Source organism: Microplitis mediator, chromosome 5, assembly GCF_029852145.1.
Source record: "Microplitis mediator isolate UGA2020A chromosome 5, iyMicMedi2.1, whole genome shotgun sequence".
NCBI lineage: Eukaryota > Metazoa > Arthropoda > Insecta > Hymenoptera > Braconidae > Microplitis > Microplitis mediator.
Window position 1 is genome coordinate 4674817 of NC_079973.1, and position 22443 is coordinate 4697259.

General features: G+C 32.4%; 1 protein-coding gene and 1 long non-coding RNA gene across 3 annotated transcripts; one reads left to right on the forward strand and one right to left on the reverse strand.

Moving 5' to 3' along the window:
• Positions 1–760: 760 nt before the first annotated feature.
• LOC130667977 (uncharacterized) lies at positions 761–7527 on the reverse strand. Of its 2 annotated transcripts, XR_008989936.1 has the most exons (6): positions 6792–7527; positions 6530–6704; positions 4320–4741; positions 1555–1656; positions 1091–1375; positions 761–992 (listed from the first exon to the last, which is right to left on the reverse strand). It is a non-coding gene; the product is annotated as an uncharacterized LOC130667977 (long non-coding RNA). The 2 variants fall into 2 exon arrangements; XR_008989937.1 differs by lacking the exons at positions 4320–4741; positions 6530–6704; positions 6792–7527 and adding an exon at positions 3345–3642.
• A 6254-nt stretch (positions 7528–13781) lies between these two features.
• On the forward strand, positions 13782–22202 carry LOC130667822 (Golgi apparatus protein 1). Its single transcript, XM_057469678.1, has 6 exons — positions 13782–13908; positions 13997–14484; positions 16119–18239; positions 19351–19860; positions 19948–20176; positions 21233–22202. The coding sequence occupies exons 2-6, from the start codon at positions 14146–14148 to the stop codon at positions 21505–21507; spliced, it is 3474 nt and encodes a 1157-aa protein (XP_057325661.1). The 5' UTR covers positions 13782–13908; positions 13997–14145; the 3' UTR covers positions 21508–22202.
• The last annotated feature ends 241 nt before the right edge of the window (positions 22203–22443 follow it).

A 22443-nucleotide genomic window follows, 5' to 3' on the forward strand; every position in this document is an offset into this window, starting at 1 on the left:
TATGCAAGTGGTCAGCTCTCGCATTACATAAAAAGACTAAATCTGTGTCAGCTTTTTTTATGATTATATATAAATATGCATTGTAACTGAGCAAAAAAAGGGTAGCGAAATTGCTGGACAAATGAAAATATCCTAACGAGTGATAGATAGAGTACCAGTAGATTAAATAATAAATAGAGTAGGGGAAATGTGAGAAGCAATGGCCGCTGTAAGCTTGTGGCCAGGGTTGTCGTTGCGCACTATCGAATAAAAAAAACACATAGACGGTATAGTGTGTAGTTTGCAGTATATAGGGTGGGTGAGAGAAACGAAAAGGACGTAATACATAAGTTTGAGTCTGAGAAGTAGGATGACGATGACGATGAGGGGAGTAGGTGGAGGTGGTGCTGGCAGAGAAGGTGGGGAAAGCTGGAGACAGGGCAAGGGACCGTCAAGAAGTACTACACGTGTCGCGTTTCAGCGGGGTGTTGACCTCAAATAGCTTTTTCAACGTGACGTAACCCGTCTCCTCACGTAAAGGGTTGAGAAAGAACGCAGGCCAATGAGAACGTACATAAAGCCTTATGTCGGAGCCCTTGTTGCCTTCTTGACTTGTATAGTATCTTTCATCATCGTGTGTGCCTGTCCTCTTTTTTTTTTCTGTTTGTCTCCTCGCGACGTTCTCTTCCTTAACTTAACTCACTCACTAATTTTTTTCTCGCTCTCTATCCCGCTGGCTCTGACATCTACCATATAATACATACTCTTACACTTAACTTTACTCAGCTCAGCTCAGCTCATCTCATCTCAACTCAACTCTGCTTTGCTCTGTTCTGAGATACGACACTCCTTTAGAATCTCTTCTCGGTGTTTGTATTTATGCCCGCGTCGGGATCGTCGGGATGAGGCTACCCGTTATGTGCCAGTGCACGGCACAACGATCCTTTCATTCGACTCGAAACCCACTTGCGCGACCATGCCGATACACTCTTGTAAGCTTACGTATTATATCTCTATATAAACATACAATACACAGTAATTCTATACATGTGTTATTATATTGAGTACAAATGTATGTAAGTTTAGTATACATACATACATACATACATACATACATATGAATGTGTACACAAGTTGACGATCCCCCGTTCTTATTCATTGTTATGTGGATGTATGTGTACATGTGTGTACACACGTGGTGTAGTAATAGGGATCTACTACTCAGTACTTGGAGCATCAGAGTTCTTCTTAGGTTCTACTCCTCAGATCATCGTCATCTTGTGCCTCTATATAACTCTACTATTCTACTCGTATCTCGTATCTCGTATCTCGCGTTTCTGTTGTCTTAACTTTTTCGTAGGTGGCGTACAAGTTCTTCCACCGAGTAACGGTTAGCCTACTCAGTGAAGCAATACAACAGACAAATAAAAATAGTGTAGAGAAAATATAGGATTAAAAAAGAACAAACTCATTCTTTACCTCCCTCTCGCTCTCTCACTTAATCTTTTTTATTATTTTATTTAATACTCTTTTGTTGTTATTTATTTTTTTATTAACTTGTTTTTTTTTACTCACTCTGTTGTTTTCTTTTCATTCCTGATGGATCCTGTCTCGCACGAATGCTCCGGCTAACTTGATGAATCATTTCATTGAAACTTGTATAGATATACAGTGAGCCTGTAAAAAAAAAAAATGTCAAAAAAAAAAAATCCTTTGTACAAAATATTATTATTAAAAACCAGGACACTTGACAAAATCTCAATTGTATTATTAATTGCGACCTTTTAAATTTAATTATTATACACACAATATAAATTTATATTGTGTATTGTATTTATATAATTAATTTGATAATATAATGATGATAACAGGTCTGTTAATTTTAGAACTGTTATTAGCGATTGCATGAAAATTAATTTTCCAATAAATTAAACGTTAATCAGCTGTAAACTGTCGCTTGAGGGGATGAGAAACAGGTTGTCAGCGCGAAAAATCGTAAAGAAACGAGAGGTAATAAGGATTTTATGGGCAATTTTAAAATTTAACTTTCATATTTACCTACTTGTTCAATAATAAAAGCTTTAGATGGTTTTTTTATTATACTGTAAAAAATCGGGAGTGAATTCGGATTTTATTTAAATCCGAATTCACTCGGAGTTCCGGAGTTTCAGAAAAAATCACTCCGCATACGGAGTAAATTCGGAGTTTCTTTTTCAGCGGAGTAATTTCAGAGTAATCTTAATTTTCTTTAAATTCGAATTTACTCCGATGCGGGGTTTTAATATTTGAATAAACTCCCTTTCAGAGTTATCACGGATTTTATTTAAATCCGAATTTACTCGGAAATCCGGAGTTTCAAAAAAAATCACTCTGCATAAGGAGTAAATTTGGAGTTTCTTTTTCAGCGAAGTTATTTCAGGGTGATCTAGATTTTCTTTAAATTCAAATTTACTCCTATGCGGAGTTTGAATATTTAAATAAACTCCCCTTCGGAATGATCACGTATTTTATTTGAATCCGAATTCACTCTGTCACTCGAAGTTCCGGAATTTGAAAAAAAAACACTCTGCATACGGAGTAAATTTGGAGTTTATTTTTCAGCGGAGTGATTTCAGAGTGATCTTAATTTTATTTAAATCCGCATTTACTTGGATGCGTTTTAATTTTGAAGTAAACTCCCCTTCGGAGTGAATTTCATTCCAAGGGGATTAATTAAAATACAAAGTAATCCACTCCGCATTCACTCCGAAATTTTTTACAGTGTATCTATCATTCATTAGCGCTTATTATATATTTTTTTTTTTTTTTCATATGGAGGACAATTGAAAAATTACATGGCAAATGGCAATGGACTCGTGCGACTGCCACGCGTATAATTTGCATATATATACATTTGCAGGCATGTTGCCCCTCGGATCATGTCATTGATGTCAACGCACAATGTGTGAAAACAAAAAAATGAACCACGTGTTTTGAAATAATTTTATGATTTATGATAATAAAATTATTTAAATATAAATATGTTAAGAGATGTAAGTAAGCGTGAAAAGATTTTGTCACCGACTTATCTCGTCTTAGTATTACATATATACATTTACTATATATTATATACATAATGAAGCCACTCTTCATAATGATTTGTGAATAAGGGTCGAGTGGTGTAATTTGATATCTCGAGATGTATATCGATAAGCGAGAAAATGTATTTATACTGTAACGCGGCATATATATATGTTTATATATGTGTATAAATAATAAATAAACGATATGGGAGTAAAAGTTATAAAATAAATATTTAAAAATAAATAAGAACGTATATAGATATAAAGAAAAATAAAAATGGTTAAAAAAGAGTTGGTACATACAAAGAAGAGAGATTTGGTGGTAGGATAAAAAGAGCCCATGGTCGTATATGACCGGCGGCTGTAGTGCCGCGTATAACGGCGTGCATACCATACTTGAACGTTAGGAAGGGGGTTGGCTCTCTTGTGAGGGACATTGCTCCCTGGCTCTCTCGCGTTCATCGTGGGGCAAAGCGCCGTGTCGACGTGCCACGTACTCCGGAACATATTTCCCGGCATGCAATTTTCTTGAGCTATATATCCACCTCAAATGTGTATAATAATACAATAGCAATAGAACAATAACTCTGTATAAAGATAAAAAAAAGAAAAGAAAGAAAACATTATTTTTCATCCATTAAGACAACATATCATTCCAGCCGCTTAATAAATCGCCGCACAATTTTCCAGATGACCCACTAAAATAGAGTCATTTCAACAGGTGGCATTTATACGCTCATTAAAAAAAAAAAAAATAAAGTTAAATAAAAAATAAATCCATCCCCGAAATCGGGGATTTTTTTCTAATTTTCCGACTGTATTTCAAGTCTCTCCCTCATTTTCCTCGAGTTGTTTTTTGTTGTTGACTCTAATATTATTTTTTTTCAGCAGAGTGGTCGTGCGGGACACAGAAGCAGCGAATGAGTTGTGCTTGGACGACATCTTCTCTTTCTCGTCGTTCCTTTTCATCCGTCTCTTCATCTCCTCGCGTCACGCGAGCTATTTACATCCCTCTACCTCCGTACCTCTTGTCGTCAACAGAAAAGCCTATGGGTATATAGTCTACTTTAAAATCCTAACCTAACCTCTATTGCACGGACATATATACATATATCAACCCTCATACACAGACAACACTTGAACACATCCCTCTGGTAGAGTATAAGTACAAGACCCCTAGAAAGGGCTGTCGGCTTAGCGATAGACTTTTCTCTTATACTTTGCTCGGTCTATAGAATACATGCAGTAGTTTTGATCAAAGTGTACGTAATCACTTACACTTGGGTATATTTATCCATATACATGTATGAATTTATATAGAGATCCTCGTCGGGTGTTTGTTGTGTGTGCGTACGCGACGTTTTCCATTACCGCGACATAGCGCACCACCGCGTCGACACATCCCTCTCCTCGTGAGGGGTCGTTGATCCCCCAAGGACAATGACCTTGCGTCTGCGGCACAGCCAACCGTTCGAACGGTTCTGGGTTCCCGGATTCCACCATTACCAATTGCCTTCTCTTTTCCTCTGGCACCTCTGTCTTTCCCTTTCTCGCACTTCTTACCGCTGCTTTCTTTTTTTTTTTTCATTTTATTTTATTGTTTTTTTATATTTTTTTTAATGATTCTAAACAACTTGAACTATCTCACCGCCTCACTGACTATTTTTTATTTTCAGTCTGACGAGTTGTTTTATCTCCCACTGAAAAAAAAAAAATATTACATACAAAGGAACAATTGTAAAAATTTTAAGTTTAAATAAATATTGAGTACTTATTTGTAGAGCTGTAATATCCCAGTGTGTAATATTAAAATTATTTTAAGTATGTAAAGTAAAAGCTATCAATGTATTCCTACATTGTGGTACACTATTGATTATTTTATCTTCTACTACTTATACCTTTACTGCTAACGGGGACACTTTTCCCTATCCTATAGTCCTATTGAGAGAAAGATACTCCGTTTCCTTTCATCACCATTTAAATATATACTCGTCTTTTTTTACCCGTAAGACATTTTTTTTTTTTTACTTCGCTTTCTATACTTGTATACATTTATATACAAGGGATTATACACGACTAGAGAACCTGCGACCGATTCATCTTTCCATTGTGCATTGCACCTGTTTAAGTGTTACTCACTTTTTGACATCCTGTCATTTTTCCCCTCAACAAAAGCTAAAAGTCATTAAATCTCAAAACCCACCCACTAAAGTATACTATACATTGCATTACATACATTTTATATTTTTATTATCAGCCAAATAAAATATTAATTTTTATATCATGTTCATACCTTCAAATATAAATAAATATATATATCTTAAAAATAAATAATTTATGTTTACTTTCTCTTTTTTTTATTTTAAAAAATATACTAACCATATAAACCTATTTAAATATATATATAATAATAATAACTCAAGACATATATAGACACGTGTATTTTGGAGGGTATGTAAATTTAATATATGCATGGCATATATATGTTTCTGGTTTCATAATAGAGTACACAGTGCATCAAGGCTATTATACTAGTATTTTACCCACGTGGATATGAACCTTAATAATAAAACTCATACATATACATATAAATATATGTAGTTATTAAAAAAAACTACATCACGTTTGAATAAAGTATTCAAAGTTACGCGCATTCCTAGATGAAATATATATATATATATATATATATATATATATATATGTGATGTATGTAGATGCGATGTATGAAGCACACCCACGAAAATACAAGGCACGCACTAGTAACTCGTCTATTATATCCACATACATTCAAACAAAAGTTTGTTATCGTCTGCATCATACTTGACATCCTACATGCATACACATATCTATGAATAAATATATGTGTGTGTAAATGTACAACATGAATGACGCAATCGCATTTTTCAAGGGAAGAAATTACGTTGACCTACTAAATGAATTCCCTCTTAGTTACTCCATGCGTTCTACTCGTCTTTCATTTATATCAGTACGGCAACCTTTGCTGCTTGTTAATTTACTTAGTTATTATTAAAGCTCTCATATATAACGTATAATTTTCAGTGATATATTAATTATCAGCCCGAGTAATTAATAATAATAAAAACTTATTATCCAAGTATGAGCTGCAGGATATTCGTATGGATTTTTTTTTAACCCCGTGATTTTTTTTAGTTACGTATAAATACACTTGTGAGTAAAAGCGTAAATGTAAATATAAATGTAAATGTAAATGTGTATTTCATTTGAATTACAAGTGCATGTGTGTAGAGTACGTGGAGCGCCGTCGTCACGGTGTGGTGACTTTTGACGCGTATGAATACACCCTTTGTTCGTGATTCCAGTCTAAATCTCTCACTTTTCATTCCGCTGTATGGGTTTTTATAAATGTATAGTATAAGTGTACATACATATATGTCTTTACTATAAATGTATATGTTCTTTGATAGTGTTTTAAGCCTACCCCATACTAAAAACGAATCTATGAGTACCGTAGGCGTATACTCAGGTATACAAAAGGTTGTAATACAGGTATGAGAGGCCATTTCGATTTCGACTGGATTTTCGAGGGTCCCTGGAGACTGAAGACTGGAGACTGGATACTGGATACCAGTAGAGACGGTTTAACAGGTTCAAAAGCACCTGAGACGAAGCCAAGTTTCTTCCCTAAATAAATTTTATAGTATTATATTTTATAATCCCATTATATTTATCTATATCTATATATTTTATTTTAAATTTCAATATACGTACTCTGATGCAATAACACACTCATACACATGTGTACAGACTAACGGAGACAGCTCTGGCCATTAAAGAGGGTGTCACGTTTTATTTTTATTTTCTTTTTTTCCTCTTTTCTCTTTTCTCATACATTTTTTATTATACATTGGAATATTTGACGTTGCGTGAGGTTGATTCTTTCTCGGCGGCTTCTTCTCTTCTCATACTACTAAAGAGAATTACCTCCCGCTGTGTAACTCGGCAACGAACAACCCACGGCAGCCGGGGGGGTTGCAACAGGTTGCTGCTGCATTGCTTCGATGCTGTTATAGCTATATACGCATGTTATGTACACATATATATTGATGGCCCCCCAAATTATAACGATCGTCGCCCTGGAGGCCGTATCACGGGGACACGATTGCCCTTTACTGCTCACTGCCTCCGTACACTGATGCTTTTATGATTCCATTCCCATAACCGCGTTCATATACGGTCATGGTGTGACCGCTTTTTAGTCCCCTTATTTTTATATTTCTACGTCGATTCGTCATAAGTACAGTTTTAAAACTGTGTACACAAAATAAATCTAATGACAATACATTAAATTTATATTAAATCAATGAGCCGATTGTTCATTCATATATATACTACAATAGATACCCTTATTCATTTCCTCAGCCCTTATACTTTTTATACTATGATAAATATATTATATATACACATAGGGGAGACCTGGGCACGACGGCCCATTTAAGCCGCTAATTATTTTTGTTGCTTTTGAGCACAGGGTCAAAGTTGTTTTAATTTTTCGGGAACAAATTCATTATGGAATTCCCATAATTTAAAAAATAAAAATTCCGGGGCATGACGAACCACTTTCGTAAAATGATAAAAAAAAATTGAAAAATTTTTTTTTGTAATAATAATTACCCTGGTAGGAAGGAACCATTGGACCAGACCTCGGCCAGTCGTCAGCCAATGCTGCCAAGACCTGGCGTGAGCCTGGGTCGAACCGTTGGGTGAGCCTTGGTTCAAGCCTTGGATGATGGTCATGTTCCGAGCCTTAACTTAAAGTTAGCAGACAATTAAAAATTTTTAGGTTTTTTTTTTTAACAATTAAATTTAAAGAAAAAAAAAATTTTAAATATGCACAGGTAGAAAATTTAAAAAAACTATAGGTGCAATTTTTTTAAATATTTTTTTTTTTATAATTTACCGTCTAAAAAAAAGTCCAAAAATTATTAGACGTCGGCTAACTTCAGTATCATAAAATCGTGCTCAGATCAAGCCTCAAAATACAATTGTATCCTTTAATTTTACGTGTATTGAATAAATTAGTGATAATCTATCGATGGATATGACAAAAAAAATTAATATGTTGGAGCAAATATATGGTCTTTGTACTGTAAAAAATTAGCAGAGTGAATACGGAGTAGATCTCGGAGTGAAGTTCACTCCTAAGGGAAGTTCATTTTAATATTAAAACGCCGAATTAGAGTTAATGCAGATTTAAATAACATCCACTTCACTCCGAAATCACTTCCTGTGTAGACAAATTCTTTATTCTCTCCATACATAGAGTGATTTTTTCTTAAACTCCAGGACTCCAAGTGACGGAGTGAATTCGGATTTAAATAAAATCCGTAATCACTCGAAATTCCCTCCCAATTTTTTACAGTGTATCTAAAATAAGCCCGTGAAAATATGACGTATAAAATTTTTGAGGTCCGTCGTCCCCCAGTTTCCTTTATATTATATCTATATTATCTTGAGACATGATGTGTATATAATGCATAGCATATTGTAAAATTTATTGATAAAAGAACAAGGGTAGTTAACATGCTTCTTTTTTTTGTGAATTTTATCACCCCTATATATTAGATACAGGGGCGATGAACCATGTCTACATAGGGGTACGATCGATAATCCCGCATATGTTATTTGTTATAAGCCTCAATTATTTTTTAGTTAAATTTTTTCTAAGCTTTATTTTAAAAGCAATAAGTTAAAGCTAAAGTTAAAAGTTTCAGATCATTAAAAAAAAAATAAAAAAAAAATACAAGACATAATTAATAGTGGCTTGAGTTTTAAGATGAGTATCTAAATACCTGATGCACGAGATAAAATATTTTTTGAGCTAGGATTAAAAGATGTGCTAGTTAAACGAAGTAGGCTTTTACTCATCACTGTGCATCAACCGTACACAGTCTTTTGTAAAAATATATATATATATATATATATAAAGTATCTGACGTAATGGTGGTGTGGGAGTGGCAACTCCTAGAGGGTCATCGGCCTTCACAACGTCACTATTGTTCTCCAACCCTGTAGTGTCCGTCAGAACTCGAAAGCTCTACCTCGCTCACCATCGCCAGACTTAAATAAATTCTCACCCCAACTGGTAACAACTAAATTTGTTTGTTTCATTTTCCCACAGGATTTTCCTTGATTGACTTATCTGGCCCTGTCATAAAAACTATATATAATCCCACCATTTATTTTATATACAAGTTCGTTTAAAAAAAAAAAATAATAATAATAGAATATAAAAGATATGTTACCGTGTAATATAAAAGTCTATAGCTTTTACTCTTTAAATTTATTATTTGAGCAAGTTTTAAACCTCGGGTTGTGTCGTATCATCTCTTATTGAACAAGTGCGAGGCTTGTCTCGTAACCGTTAAGCCGACTTCCGCTTATACCTACTTACCTACCTACTTTCATCCTCAAACATCTTCAGCAACGCCACATGTAATGCACTACCACGGCGATGAGAGCATACGGACATGATAACTAATTTTTCCCTCTTACTCTGCAAAGAGTAAATTTACTCGGGGAATTTTATCCTCAATGTACTGAGCCGTCAGTTATCCATAAATCCTTTTATAATATAAATATACATATACATATACGTATATATATATTTTTATTAGTGACATTAATAACAATATTATGAAACTATTTTAATAATATATATGATACACTATAGATATAGATTACACTGAAGATATAGCAGAGCCAATCAACCTGGAAATAAACATGAAATATAAGAATACTAAAGAATAATATTGTATATAAATATATGAAAAAATTAGTGTTGATCGATTTCAAGAGTAAAAATTAAAATGTAAATAACTAGAAAACAATGGGAGTTTGAAAAAACTTTATTGGAAGTAATTTGTAGAGAATGAAATTGTCTACAAAAAAGATCTCATGACATTTTGTGATAAGTCTGATAGTTTCACTGGAAAAGTGAAAAGATCTCGAAATTTATTATAAATTTCACTTCAAGCTCCAATAACTTTTTAACAGATGGATTTATCAAAAAATGATAAGAGACTTTTTTGTAGAGCGTTCAATTCCCTACAAATTTACACCCTCATCTCATTTTTAAAATGAGTCATTGCCGAGGGATAAAATTCCAAAGTTGAAAATTTTTTTCCCATGTTAAATGGGAAATCAAAAATGGCGAAGTCGCCTCTTCATATTAATATTGAGCTCGAACTTTATCAAAATTTTCTTGAAAGACATTTTCAAGGTAACTAAAGAAAAAAACCAACCTATCGAATTTACATCTTAAAAAAGACCTATATATCGAGAAAAAAATTCTCCCATTGGGCAAAATTTTAAAAGGTGTCGGTAGCCATTTGAAATTTCCCATTTAAATAACATGCAAAAAAATTTTTTTTGATTAAAAATATTATAACTTTTGAACCATGTGAGACAAAAATTCGGCTCTAGAATATTCTTGTAGGGCATTAAATTTCTTAAAAGAAATTCCTGAGAGTCGAATTTGTAAACTTGATATTTCGTATACTAACAGGCTATTAAAGTCTAGAGTAAACAGAATCATACAAATTTAAGGCTTTATTTGGATTTTCCAAATACTTTTCTTTTATTGTGATCGATAACAAAATATTATTTGTTACAACGTGGATATTGTTGGTGATTTCATTGCACTACATGTAGAACAAATTTTCTCGTAGCATTGATATTTTTAATAATAAAGCCTTAAATTTGTATGATTCTGTTTACTCTAGACTTTGATGGCCTGTTAGTATACGAAATATCAAGTTTACAAATTCGACTCCCAGGACTTTTTTTAAAGAAATTTAATGCCATACAAGAATATTCTAGAGCCGAATTTTTATCTCACACGGTTCAAAAGTTATAATATTTTTAATCAAAAAAAATTTTTTTGCATGTTATTTAAATGGAAAATTTCAAATTGCTACCGACACCTTTTAAAATTGAACTAAAAATTTTGCCCAATGGAAGAATTTTTTTCTCGATATATAGGTCCTTTTCAAGACATAAATTCGATAGGTTGGTTTTTTTGGCTCACCCTAATATATATATATATATATATATATATATATATATTTTTTTTATTAATGACAATAACAATATTATGAAATTACTTTAATAATATATATGATACTTACACTATAGATATAGATTACACCGAAGATATAACAAAGCAAAACACCCTGGAAATAAACATAAAATAAAAGTATACTAAAGAATAATATTATATATATAAATATGAATATGGTGTAAGGTAGTTTAAACTTGGTATCGCGATAAGAAACTATAATCGCGTCTTACTTCTCTACATGCACACACGTATACGCATATATATGTACGTATATATATGAATGTATGATATTCCTTGTACATCCAGAGTTGTATGTACCCCCTACTCGTTCAACGACCCCGTGCATACGCACGTGATAAGCATACAGCGAGGGATACTTTGTCTGTATGAAGAAATATATCGACGATAAAATAAAGCGTTAAAGAAAAAAGTTATTTAACTATAATAGATATAAATTAATTCAAATAAGTCAAAGATTAGGATGAAATGTATGTAGAAAATAAGTTAAAAAAATTTTTAATAAAAAAAAAAGAGAAATCTTTCAACGGCGTTCTCGATTTACCGCTTGCTGCAGTAAGTCGCTGGTCTGCTCGCGGATAAAAAATGTGATGCTCATTGACTAGCTGGCGCGAACGCCCTATTGGAGTGACCTGACTGCTGTCGTAATATAACAGCCATGATGATAGTCTACTCCTTAACTTCTTCCAGGTCTTGTTGTCGTTATTTCAACTCAGCCAGGACTTGATGATGACTAGTATGGACACTAGGACAAAATAAAAGATTAAAAAAATATGTACGGCCAAACATAAAAATATATATGAAACGCAATGACGTCTGAGACAGAGGTCGAGCACGACGGCGTTTAGTCTGTATGGGTCGTAGTGGAATATAACCTTAAGAGAATGAGGGGAAAAAGTCGTCGCTATGGAATAAAAGGAGGGGCGATATATAGGGAGAGGCCTTGGAAGGGAGTCGAGTTGTTGTGAGCTCCTTACAGTGCATTGCCTTTTTACCATCCGCACTTCATACCCCCCCGGTACACCCCTTGCCGTCGTCGTCGTCCAAGTCCAACAAATCACACACACATATATATGTATGTAATACACATATATGTATATATATAAATATATATCACGCTCCTGACGTTCTCGAGAGCACGTCTAACAACCAAAGGATTTTTACAGCGAACCCCATTAACCGGGTGGATTTTTATTTTTATTTTCAAAATCAAATCCGTTAAATTTATTTCAATTTTCTTTTTCTTCTTTTAGTTTAATTACTTCTTAAATTTTTTTGACTTGTACCTGCACTTGATTATCTTGATAAATAAAATATTAAATGTTTACTCAAGTATTTTGTATTATTATCACGACATATATATTATATATATATATACAGGTATATAACATGTGTGGGGAATCATGAAGCGCATATATGAATAAACACACCCTGGAACCGAATGTCGACATGAACCCGCGTACTCATTTCCACGAGCGGTGAAAGTCTAATATGTAAATTTAGTATATCTATATATATATGTATATATATAATACTTTACGACAGGGTATAACGGTATATCCTCGTTATATTGCCCAATCATTTGTTACTCTTTATGCCCTTAGAACTTTTTAAATCATAAATGCACTTGTGATGTCATAACTTTACCCACTTATCCATTAATTTACACGCATGCGGATAAGTTATTAAAAATATATATTGCGTTATTTAGCTAAACAAATTTATGTAAGTTGTGGTATAGAGCAGAATTTAACGATCCTCTGGTTATTTTAAAATTTATAAATATAAAAATAAAATGCGGTGGTGCACCTTAACTTTAAGCGGGATTACATCGGGCTTTCTCTTTACATTCCTTATTCGTAAGGTTTTACGACCCTTCCAGCGGGTCTTTCAAGTATATATAAGTATATATATATATATATATGGAATGAAACGAGTCTTTAACAAATTGTTACAAATCCCTACAGTACTTATTTATGCCCCTCGACCTCATTTCTTCATTACGTTATCTAAAATTAATTACTAATTTGAATTTGAATATTTAATAAATGTACACATACATACATAGTATACTTACTTATCAATATATATTTTCAATAGCTTAAGATAATTACCATTGATAATTTATTTCTTTTGATATTTATTTTTATATCTCTTTTACTGTTACCCTCAACTTTAAATACTCAGCGTTATTACCAATTAGCTAGATAAATAAATTTTATTTCAAGTTTATTTGAATATTAAAAAAAAAAAAAAAAAAATATTTATATGAAGATATACTTCGAAGGTTTTAATTACATTTTAAATACTCAATAAATATAACAAACATCATCGTAATGAGCTTATGAAGCCCGTAAGTAGATTTAATTTTGTCGGCAGTCGCTGTTGCTAAAAATTGCGCCACCTCGCGATCGCCCGCCGCCATTTCAAATCCCGATTCAAATATTTGGCGCCATCTCGCGAGACGGATTCAAATCTCTTGGGTTTCAATGCATGTGCATTAGATTTATTTATAAAAAAAAAGTACCCTGCATTTTTATTAGTGTATTTAATAAATTATTTATATATATTTAAATATTTTAGAAGACAATTAAATAAAATTAATAAAATAATTGATAATTAAATTTTTGAATTTGAATTTTTAAAAATAATAATTAAGTCAAAGGTGTCAATGTCTGCGTTGCCAATTTTACAATTTACCAATAAAATTATTAATTATTAATTTTTAAAAAATTGATATTTTTTTAGGTAAGTTGTCATATATATTTTAAGATAATTCTAATTTAAATTTTATATGAAAGATAAATAATCGATAATTATTATTTATTTGATCTAGATTTTTTTCCCACTTGTTACTAAGCAAAAAAAATAAAATAAGTGACGTGTAATATAAAGTAGATGTTTTAAATTTGCGGTGATGAATTTCACAAGTAAAACAATAAATTTCTGATAAAGTATACGATAGATATATAAAAATAACGTGATATGGAATATTCAACAATAATATCACGAGTTAGAATAAGATTCATCTGTTTATTTATCAGTGTGTTATTTTCAACACATTGTTGTGTTCTTGGTTATAACGATGTGACAATTGAGAAAATAAATTCAAATGATAATTTGCCGCAAGTACAATGGATTTTTTATGATAGAAATTTAACAACCGGTTCAAATAGAATAAAACGATCAGCGGTTAATGCACAACTAGAACCTCATAATTTTATTGAAGATCCCAAGTGTCGTGAAGATGTTAAACGATTATGCGGTGCTATGGATAATAATAATGATGATTTGTTCATGTTGGAATGTGTACAAACATTTAAGGTGAGTTTATTATTTTTTCGTGAGACCAGCATTGAACTTTGTCTAGTGTCTAGAGTCAGTCGAAGGAAGCGAACTTCAGTCCAATAAAGGAAATTATTAACAAACGCGAAAATTTCGAATGTCCAGTCAGAGGCAGAAATAAACTTGTCCCGAGGGAACAAAATAAATTTTCTGCCTGCTGACTGAAGCTTTCGCAATTCAAACTCTGATATTTGTCATTTGATTAAGAGGGAAAGGGTCGGACATACAAAAAAAAGAGGATATTTTTGATGATTCTGAAGTTGGCAGACAATTAGTAATTTTCGGATTTTTTTTCGACAAATTAATTACAAAAAACAAAAACTAAAAATATGCATGTATAGAAAATTTAAAAAACTAGAGGTGCAATTTTTTCAAATATTTTTTTTTCCAGTGTATCGTCTAAATAAAAATCCAAAATTTATTAGACGTCTGCTAACTTCAGTATCATATATTTTTGTGATTTTTTTTCCAGAGTACCTTCGTTGTTAAAATTCTCAAAATTTGTGACAATATTAAGCATCATTCCAAGAATATTCTGCTAAATTTTCATAAAAAAATATTGAAAATTAAGCCAGTGGTAGCGGGGAGAGCCGAGTCACCTTAAAAAAAAGTCTCCATGCCGTAGGCAGGATAACTCATGACTGCTTCATCTGAAATCAAAAAACCAAAAAGATTTCTTTAGTACATAAGTTTATCTTGGATTTGAACGAAGGAATAAACAAAATTTTCATTTTTGAATTTTTGGTAAAGGCGCAATTAAAAAATTCTGATTTTTACCAAAAATTACTCCTTTTGTTTAATTAAAAAATAAGTAGTCATTGAAAAAAAAAAATCTTTCGTTCAAATCCAAGATAAACTTATGTACTGAAGAAATCTTTTTAGTTTTTTGATTTCAGATGACGCAGTCATGAGTTATCCTGCCTATGGAGAATTTTTTTAAGGTAACTCGGCTCTCCCCACTACCACTGACTTATTTTTCAAGATTTTTTTATGAAAATTGCGCAGAGTATCAAAAATAGGCTCTTTTTTTATCTCAGATCCCTTTCCCCTTTTAATATAATAATTTCAGAGCATTAATTTTATTTACGCAAATGACAGTTCAAAACTCTGATACTTGTCATTTGTTTAATCCACAGAAAAAAAGGATTTCTTGAAGTAAGGAATATTTTGCATTATAAATTGAAGACAAAAATTTTCTTGGGGCGAGTAAAAATTTTTTGCGCCAAGAAATACTTTTTTCTGTGTACTAATTGCAGACCATTAATTTTATTTACGTAAATGACAGTTCTGACTGATTAAGTTTTATAAAAATTAGTGTCAATAATAAATAGTATTTATAGTTTCTGCTTAATTATAAATTCCAAATGACAATTTACGCTTACGCTAATAGCCGGTCTTAAATAAACTTGTTTCTCACTGGCTGCTGACACTGAAACTTTAAGTTCCAATGCTGGTAATTATGAAAAATCTAGTGTGTAACTCAGGATGAAAGACAATTTCCGACTCCGTGTGATGTCAGCCAACTTCACCCTGGTCTGAAATAATTTTTCATCCCTCGTCACACAATATCCTATTGTACATAAAATAATTTGAATTATAATTTTACTTTTAAGCCAAATGAAGTAGCAGCAATCGACGAAAAATGTCAGCACGATATTTGGAAGCACATCGTTAATTTAACGAAGAATGAAAACATACAGAGATTACTTAGAAAAGCATGTGGTGACGGGATTGATGAACTGCAGTGTTCTGCGGATAAAGAACCAGGAAGTTATCTCGCATGTCTGATAGAAAAACGTGAAAACGTAAAAGACCAGCAGTGTTCTGAGTACATCCAGCGATTAGAGTGGATCGCATTCAGTGATTTTCGTATCGTAACGCCGATGGTAAACGACTGTCAGCGTGATATTGATAAATTTAAATGTGGGAGGATCCAGCCTTATCGAGAAATATCCCAGGGGCAGATACTCGCTTGCCTGCAGGTCCACATCGAAGAGCTAAATTCAAAATGTAAAAAACGTATTCTAAAAGTATCCGAAATCCAAGCCGACAATATTAAATTAGACAGACAACTGTACATGGCATGCAGACAAGACCACATTAGATTCTGTTCAAACATACGTCCAGGCAGTGGTCAAGTCTACAAATGTTTGATGCAGTACAAATTCGATCGCGCCATGACCAAGCAGTGTCACGATCAATTAACAAGACGCGAAAGATTGATATCATCGGACTATAAAATAAGCAAAGGTCTCGCTAAAGCTTGCAAAGAAGATATCAAAAATAATCATTGTCGTAAGTACGTATCCGATGACAAAGAAATCCGTCTTGCCCAAATATTACTCTGTCTTGAATCGGCGTTTAAAAACGGAAGTAAAATAGATCCTGATTGTCAACGAGAAATGTTCGATCACCGCAAGATGTTGATGGAGGATTACAGTTTATCACCCGAAATAGTTGACAGCTGCGCCAAAGATATATCAGATCACTGCAATGGTCTCAAAGACGGCGGTGTTACCATTCATTGTTTAATGAAACACATCAAGACACGTAAAAAAGGTTCCCAAGTATCAGTTGAATGTCAGCGTGCCGTCGAGTCGCTGATTAAAGAAACAGATGCTGGTGAAGATTGGCGAGTTGATCCGGTTTTGCGTGAAGCCTGTCAACCGGTTGTCGATTCTTCTTGCCGTGATGTCACCGGTGGTAATGCCCGCGTTATTTATTGTCTTATGGACAAACTTGGTACCGATAGAATGCTGGCCGGTTGTGAGGCAGCGCTCATACAGATTCAGTACTTTGTTGCGAGAGATTATAAGCTTGATCCCCAGCTTTACAAAGCATGCAAAGCGGATGCCGTTCAGTTGTGTAGCGCCAAGACAGCCTGGTCTGATGACGGCAGCCAAATGGATCCTGAACGAGGTCCTCTGATACTTCCCTGTCTTTACAGATACGCGCATACTTACAATTACAACAATAATTTTAATATTAACACAAATAGTGTGCAGAAAAAAAATGACATGTCTAATTTAAGCTTAAGACCAGAATGTCTAGAGGAAATCAGGCGTGTAATGAGACAACGCGCCATCAGCGTTGACTTACAGCCCGAAATAGAGCAGGCGTGTTTCAATGAATTAGCGAGTTATTGTTACGACAAAACAGGACGTGGAGAAGAAGTTCTGTGTCTTCAAGATAATTTTGAGAGGTTGAGTGACAAATGCAAACAAGTTATCGGTAATTTAACGCAAGATCAAGCGGAACGAGTTGAATTAAATCCCGTTATAATGTCATCGTGTCAACGAGTTATGGAAAAATACTGCGAGGATGTATACAAGTATGGAAAAGACGAAGGAGACATGATGGAATGTTTAATTGATCATAAAAATGACTTGGATCATTTCGAGTACAAGTGCAAGGCAGCTATTGAACATTTCCAATTGATATCATTGCAAAATTATCACTTTACTTATAAATTTATGAAGGCCTGCAAGCCACATGTTGATCGCTGGTGCCAAAAAGCCACCACTAAATCAAAAGTTATCGAGTGTTTGAGTACTATTGTACATGATGATATCGTCAAAGAGAGCCAGCACAGAATATTGAAGGATTGCAGACAACAGCTGAGAGCACAGCTATATCAACAAAGAGAAAATATACGTCTGGATGTTACTTTACAGAAAGCATGTGCTGGTGATATTCAGCAGTTGTGCAATCAAGTTGAACCTGGCAATGCTCAGGTAATTTATTGTCCCGGTTAAATGTTATTAAAATATTTAATTAAAGGTGTATAAATTTTAAACGAAATTATGTTGATTTATAAAATTTTTTTTTAATGCCAAGTTGGTCAAAAGCAGTATGTATTAAACTCAAGAATATGGATAGAATTACATATGTATATGTATTTTATCGAGACTAATTGTTGAATTTAACAGGACCAGGATTTTTGCTTTTATTTAAAAATAACAATCAATAATTAATGGTGTCAAATTTTGGAATTACAATGGAAATATTGGCGGTATAAAAAAATTTTTCGAATAAAAGTTGTAGAAAATTTTGTTTTCTAGAGAAAATGTCTCTTATGATTTTTTTATACGACCAATATTTTCACCGTAATTTCAAAATTACGAGTTTCATAATTAACTAAAATTTTAATAATTCATTATGAATCTCAATTTTGGAATTACGGTGGAAACATTGGTCGTATAAAAAAATCATAAGAGACATTTTCTTTAGAAAATAAAATTTCCTACAACTTTTGTTTGAAAAGTTTTTTTATAAGACCAATATTTTCGCCGTAATATTAAACATTTGAACCATTTATTTCGAAGTTAAGGCGAAAATCTTGTCCTTACATATTGCTTTTGACCAACCGCATTAAAAAAAAAAAAAAATTATATGTGAGGGAGGGGCGAAACGAGTACTTAAGAAAATAGTAAGTTTTCGGAAACTTAAATACATTAAATATTTTTTTTTAATGATATTCAAAGTAAAGTAAAAGACCCAGTACCCGATCAGGGAACTAGTACTCGATCACTTCATGTATTTGTGTATATATTTATTTAGCAAAATTTAGTAATTATAGATATACAAATTTTTACATAACTATCGGATGAAAAGAAAAGTCATTTATATTTTTCGACTGCCGCTTTAAATTTTTGAAAAAGTTTTAACAAAAAAAAAATCAAAACAATGCTCAATTATATTTACAAGTGATTTAGGAATTTTTAAAAAACAAAATTTTTTTATAAAATTTTGGGGGTACCCCGTTTTGCCCCTCCCTACCCTACATTATAATTACGGTCGTTAAAATAAATAAATTATGTTGTTTTTTTATATTTTTTTCAATAGGTATTGGAATGCTTGGCATCGAAAAAAAATAAATTATCGGAATTGTGTCACAAGCAACTTTTTAAAGTGAGACAACAAGACTTTCAGGACAGCTCGAGTGACTTTTTACTGCTCAACACATGTCGATCAATGATGAAACAATACTGTCTCGATGATAATGATAAATCTAAAGCGCTTGAGTGTCTTAAGAGGTGGAAAGACGAGCCGGCTTTTGATGAAAAATGCAAGAATGTTGTATTGAAGCGTATGATCGAACAGAATACTGATTATAGATTCAATGTTGCTCTGCAGTCATCTTGCTCACGTGATATTGTCAGTCATTGCCAAGAGGTATTGAATAACCAGCCGATAGACAAAGAGCTGGAGGGAAAAGTCATTAATTGTTTGAAAATTAAATTCAGAGAGGGTAAATTGAATAATAAGTGTATGAAGCAAATGACTGTTATACTTCGTCAGGCAGCTCTTAATTATCATCTGAATCCTTTGCTTGCTACACTCTGTGCTCAGGAGGTATTTTTTTTTTTTCAAATCTACTCCCTGGTAATTTATCACCTAAATCTTTGCTTAGGAATTCACTATTTATTTTATTTTTGTCAGATCGAAACAATTTGTCATGCTGATGATGATGACCCGGGAAAAGTCGAGGAGTGTTTGAAGTTAGAGTTTAATAATAATAATCCAGAGATGAAGGAGGAATGCCGTGTAGAGATTGCTAATCTCATTGAAGAAGCCAAAGCAGATATTCATATTGACCCTTTGCTACAGAAGGCTTGTAGTGTTGATATTGTTAAATATTGTAGTGATATTCCTCAAGGAAATGGCAGACGTAAGTCTTTTATATTTATTTTTATGTCTACATATTTTCCACAACTCAATTGTGAAATCCCTTTAAAATTTAAAATTTTTTTAATATCCCTTGATTTTTTTGACTAGTAAATTATTGAAAAATTTTTAAATTTTCTGTCACAATTAAATTCCCGGATACTTTTAAAAACTCTCTGACATTTCCATGATATTTTCCAGTTGCATTAAATTCCCTAATAATTCCCGGGTGTCCCGGTTTGTGGCCGTCCTGGTTTTGAAGCCTTATCTATTGATCACGATGTGCCGTCAACTGATCCCAACAATTTTATACCACGACCAGTGATCCAACTACAAATTGATCCCATCAACAATTGATTTTTATCAACAACTAATTTACATAATTTAACTTTTAATATTTACAACAGTGAATTTTAAGTACTCATGTCATAGTAATTAATTCGCGTGCCAAATGCCAAAAGGGCGTATAATTTTTTTTTTGTGCCAATCGTTTTGTACACATGTTCTAAGTCTAAAAATGAAAAAAAATTCCAAAGCCAAAAGGGCGTCTGTCTCAAATACTAGCTCTCCACCATACGCTCCGCATGGCGTTGAATATAAGAACGAACATTGAACTTTATTGTCTCTAGCTTATAATTATTAATTATTTGGGAATTTCCTAGTTGATTAAAAATTAAAGTTAATGATTATTTTAATTACATTAGACTATCCAAGATAATAAAAAATTTAAGTTACTACCATTGAAAATGTTGACTTTTTCAAAATTTTTTTTCATATAAACCTTCTCCGGACAATTTCGAAGACTGTTTTTCGAGATTTTAAAAAATCCTGATTTTTTTTTATACGCCCTTTTGGAATTTGGCACGCGAATTAATAATTAATTCTTTTATGAATTTTTCAATGGGATCAGTTGTCGGTGGGATCAATTATCGTGTGATTTCTTGTCGGGGATCAGTTATCATGGAACCATTGATCACTTTTTGAATGAGCAAATGAGTTGTGCATATTTTGATTTTCCAACTTTTTAAAAATTTAATTTAATTATTATTATTTTATATAGATATTGGTTGTCTACAAACAGTAATGACTGATAGTAAAAAATCATTGCAACCAGATTGCCATAAAATGTTATCAACAAGAATAGAAATGTTTAAAAATGCCGCCAAATTACATCTGCCAAATTCAATCCAAGAACTTTATTCAACAGTAAATCAATCACCGTCTAGAAAATATTTTATAATTGTCGCATTAACGATGACTGGTATTATTTTTATTGCTGGTTTATTTTGTGGCCGAGTTACCCGGCGAACTATGAGAATGATGAAAAATAAGTGAAATTTATCACTCGCGCATTGTGATTAGAAATAATTTTTAATTATCAAAGTAATTTTTTCGGGAAAAAACAAAAAAAATTATCACGCGTTGAACAAAATATTTTTAAAATTAATTTTTATACGAACAAAAATTTTTTAAATCTTTTTTATAAATTAATACGTAATTTTTATAAGACAAGAAATCAAATGTTTTTTTTGTCTTCCAGCCGTCGAATAAAATTTTAATTTTTTTTAATTAACTCGTAAATCACGACACCAAATGCACACAATAGTTTCTATTTTTACGTAACGCATTTAAATTATCTAACAAAAAAAAGAACAAATATATGAAATATTAAAATCCGAAGATAATGAAATTTCACTCCTCTTGCACCGACAATATTAATAACTATTTGTATGTAAATTTAATTATTAATAAGAGATAGAGTGCATTTATTCGGGTTATCAATTAAAAAATTGTAAATACGGATATATTTATCTTAGAAAAATAAACTTTTTATTAAACAAATAAATAAATAAACAATTAGTTTAGTTTATTAATATGAAGAAGAAAATATTCCATCGGACAAAAATATATTAATGTAAGATGAAAGTATATGAATTGGTGATGTGATCATGTTCTTAAACGAGTACTGAATCATTTTAAAGAAAATATATTTGTAAGAAAAAAAAATAAAAATAATTTGTAATCATAAAAAATTGTCAGAAAATTAATTACAAAAAATTTTGAGTGGATATTAAATTTGGGGTAAGAAGGGAAGGGAAAGAAACACAAGAGGGAAAACCAAACTCTTGTGACTTTGTTATTAATCTCAATATTACGCCACCGTCCATCTTACGGCATCATATAAATTGCATTCATTTTACTTGAGAATTCAATATATATATCATTGAATCAACCCTTAATTTTTCCGAGTTTTCCTACGGCAGAATAATT

Excerpts from the sequence above, each read along its gene's own strand:
- LOC130667822 (XM_057469678.1), top strand. The coding sequence starts at position 14,146 with ATGGAATATTCAACAATAATATCACGAGTTAGAATAAGATTCATCTGT. Across the intron at positions 14,485-16,118 it reads AATGTGTACAAACATTTAAG|CCAAATGAAGTAGCAGCAAT; the intron begins GTGAGTTTATTA and ends TTTACTTTTAAG. Across the intron at positions 20,177-21,232 it reads TCCTCAAGGAAATGGCAGAC|ATATTGGTTGTCTACAAACA; the intron begins GTAAGTCTTTTA and ends TATTTTATATAG.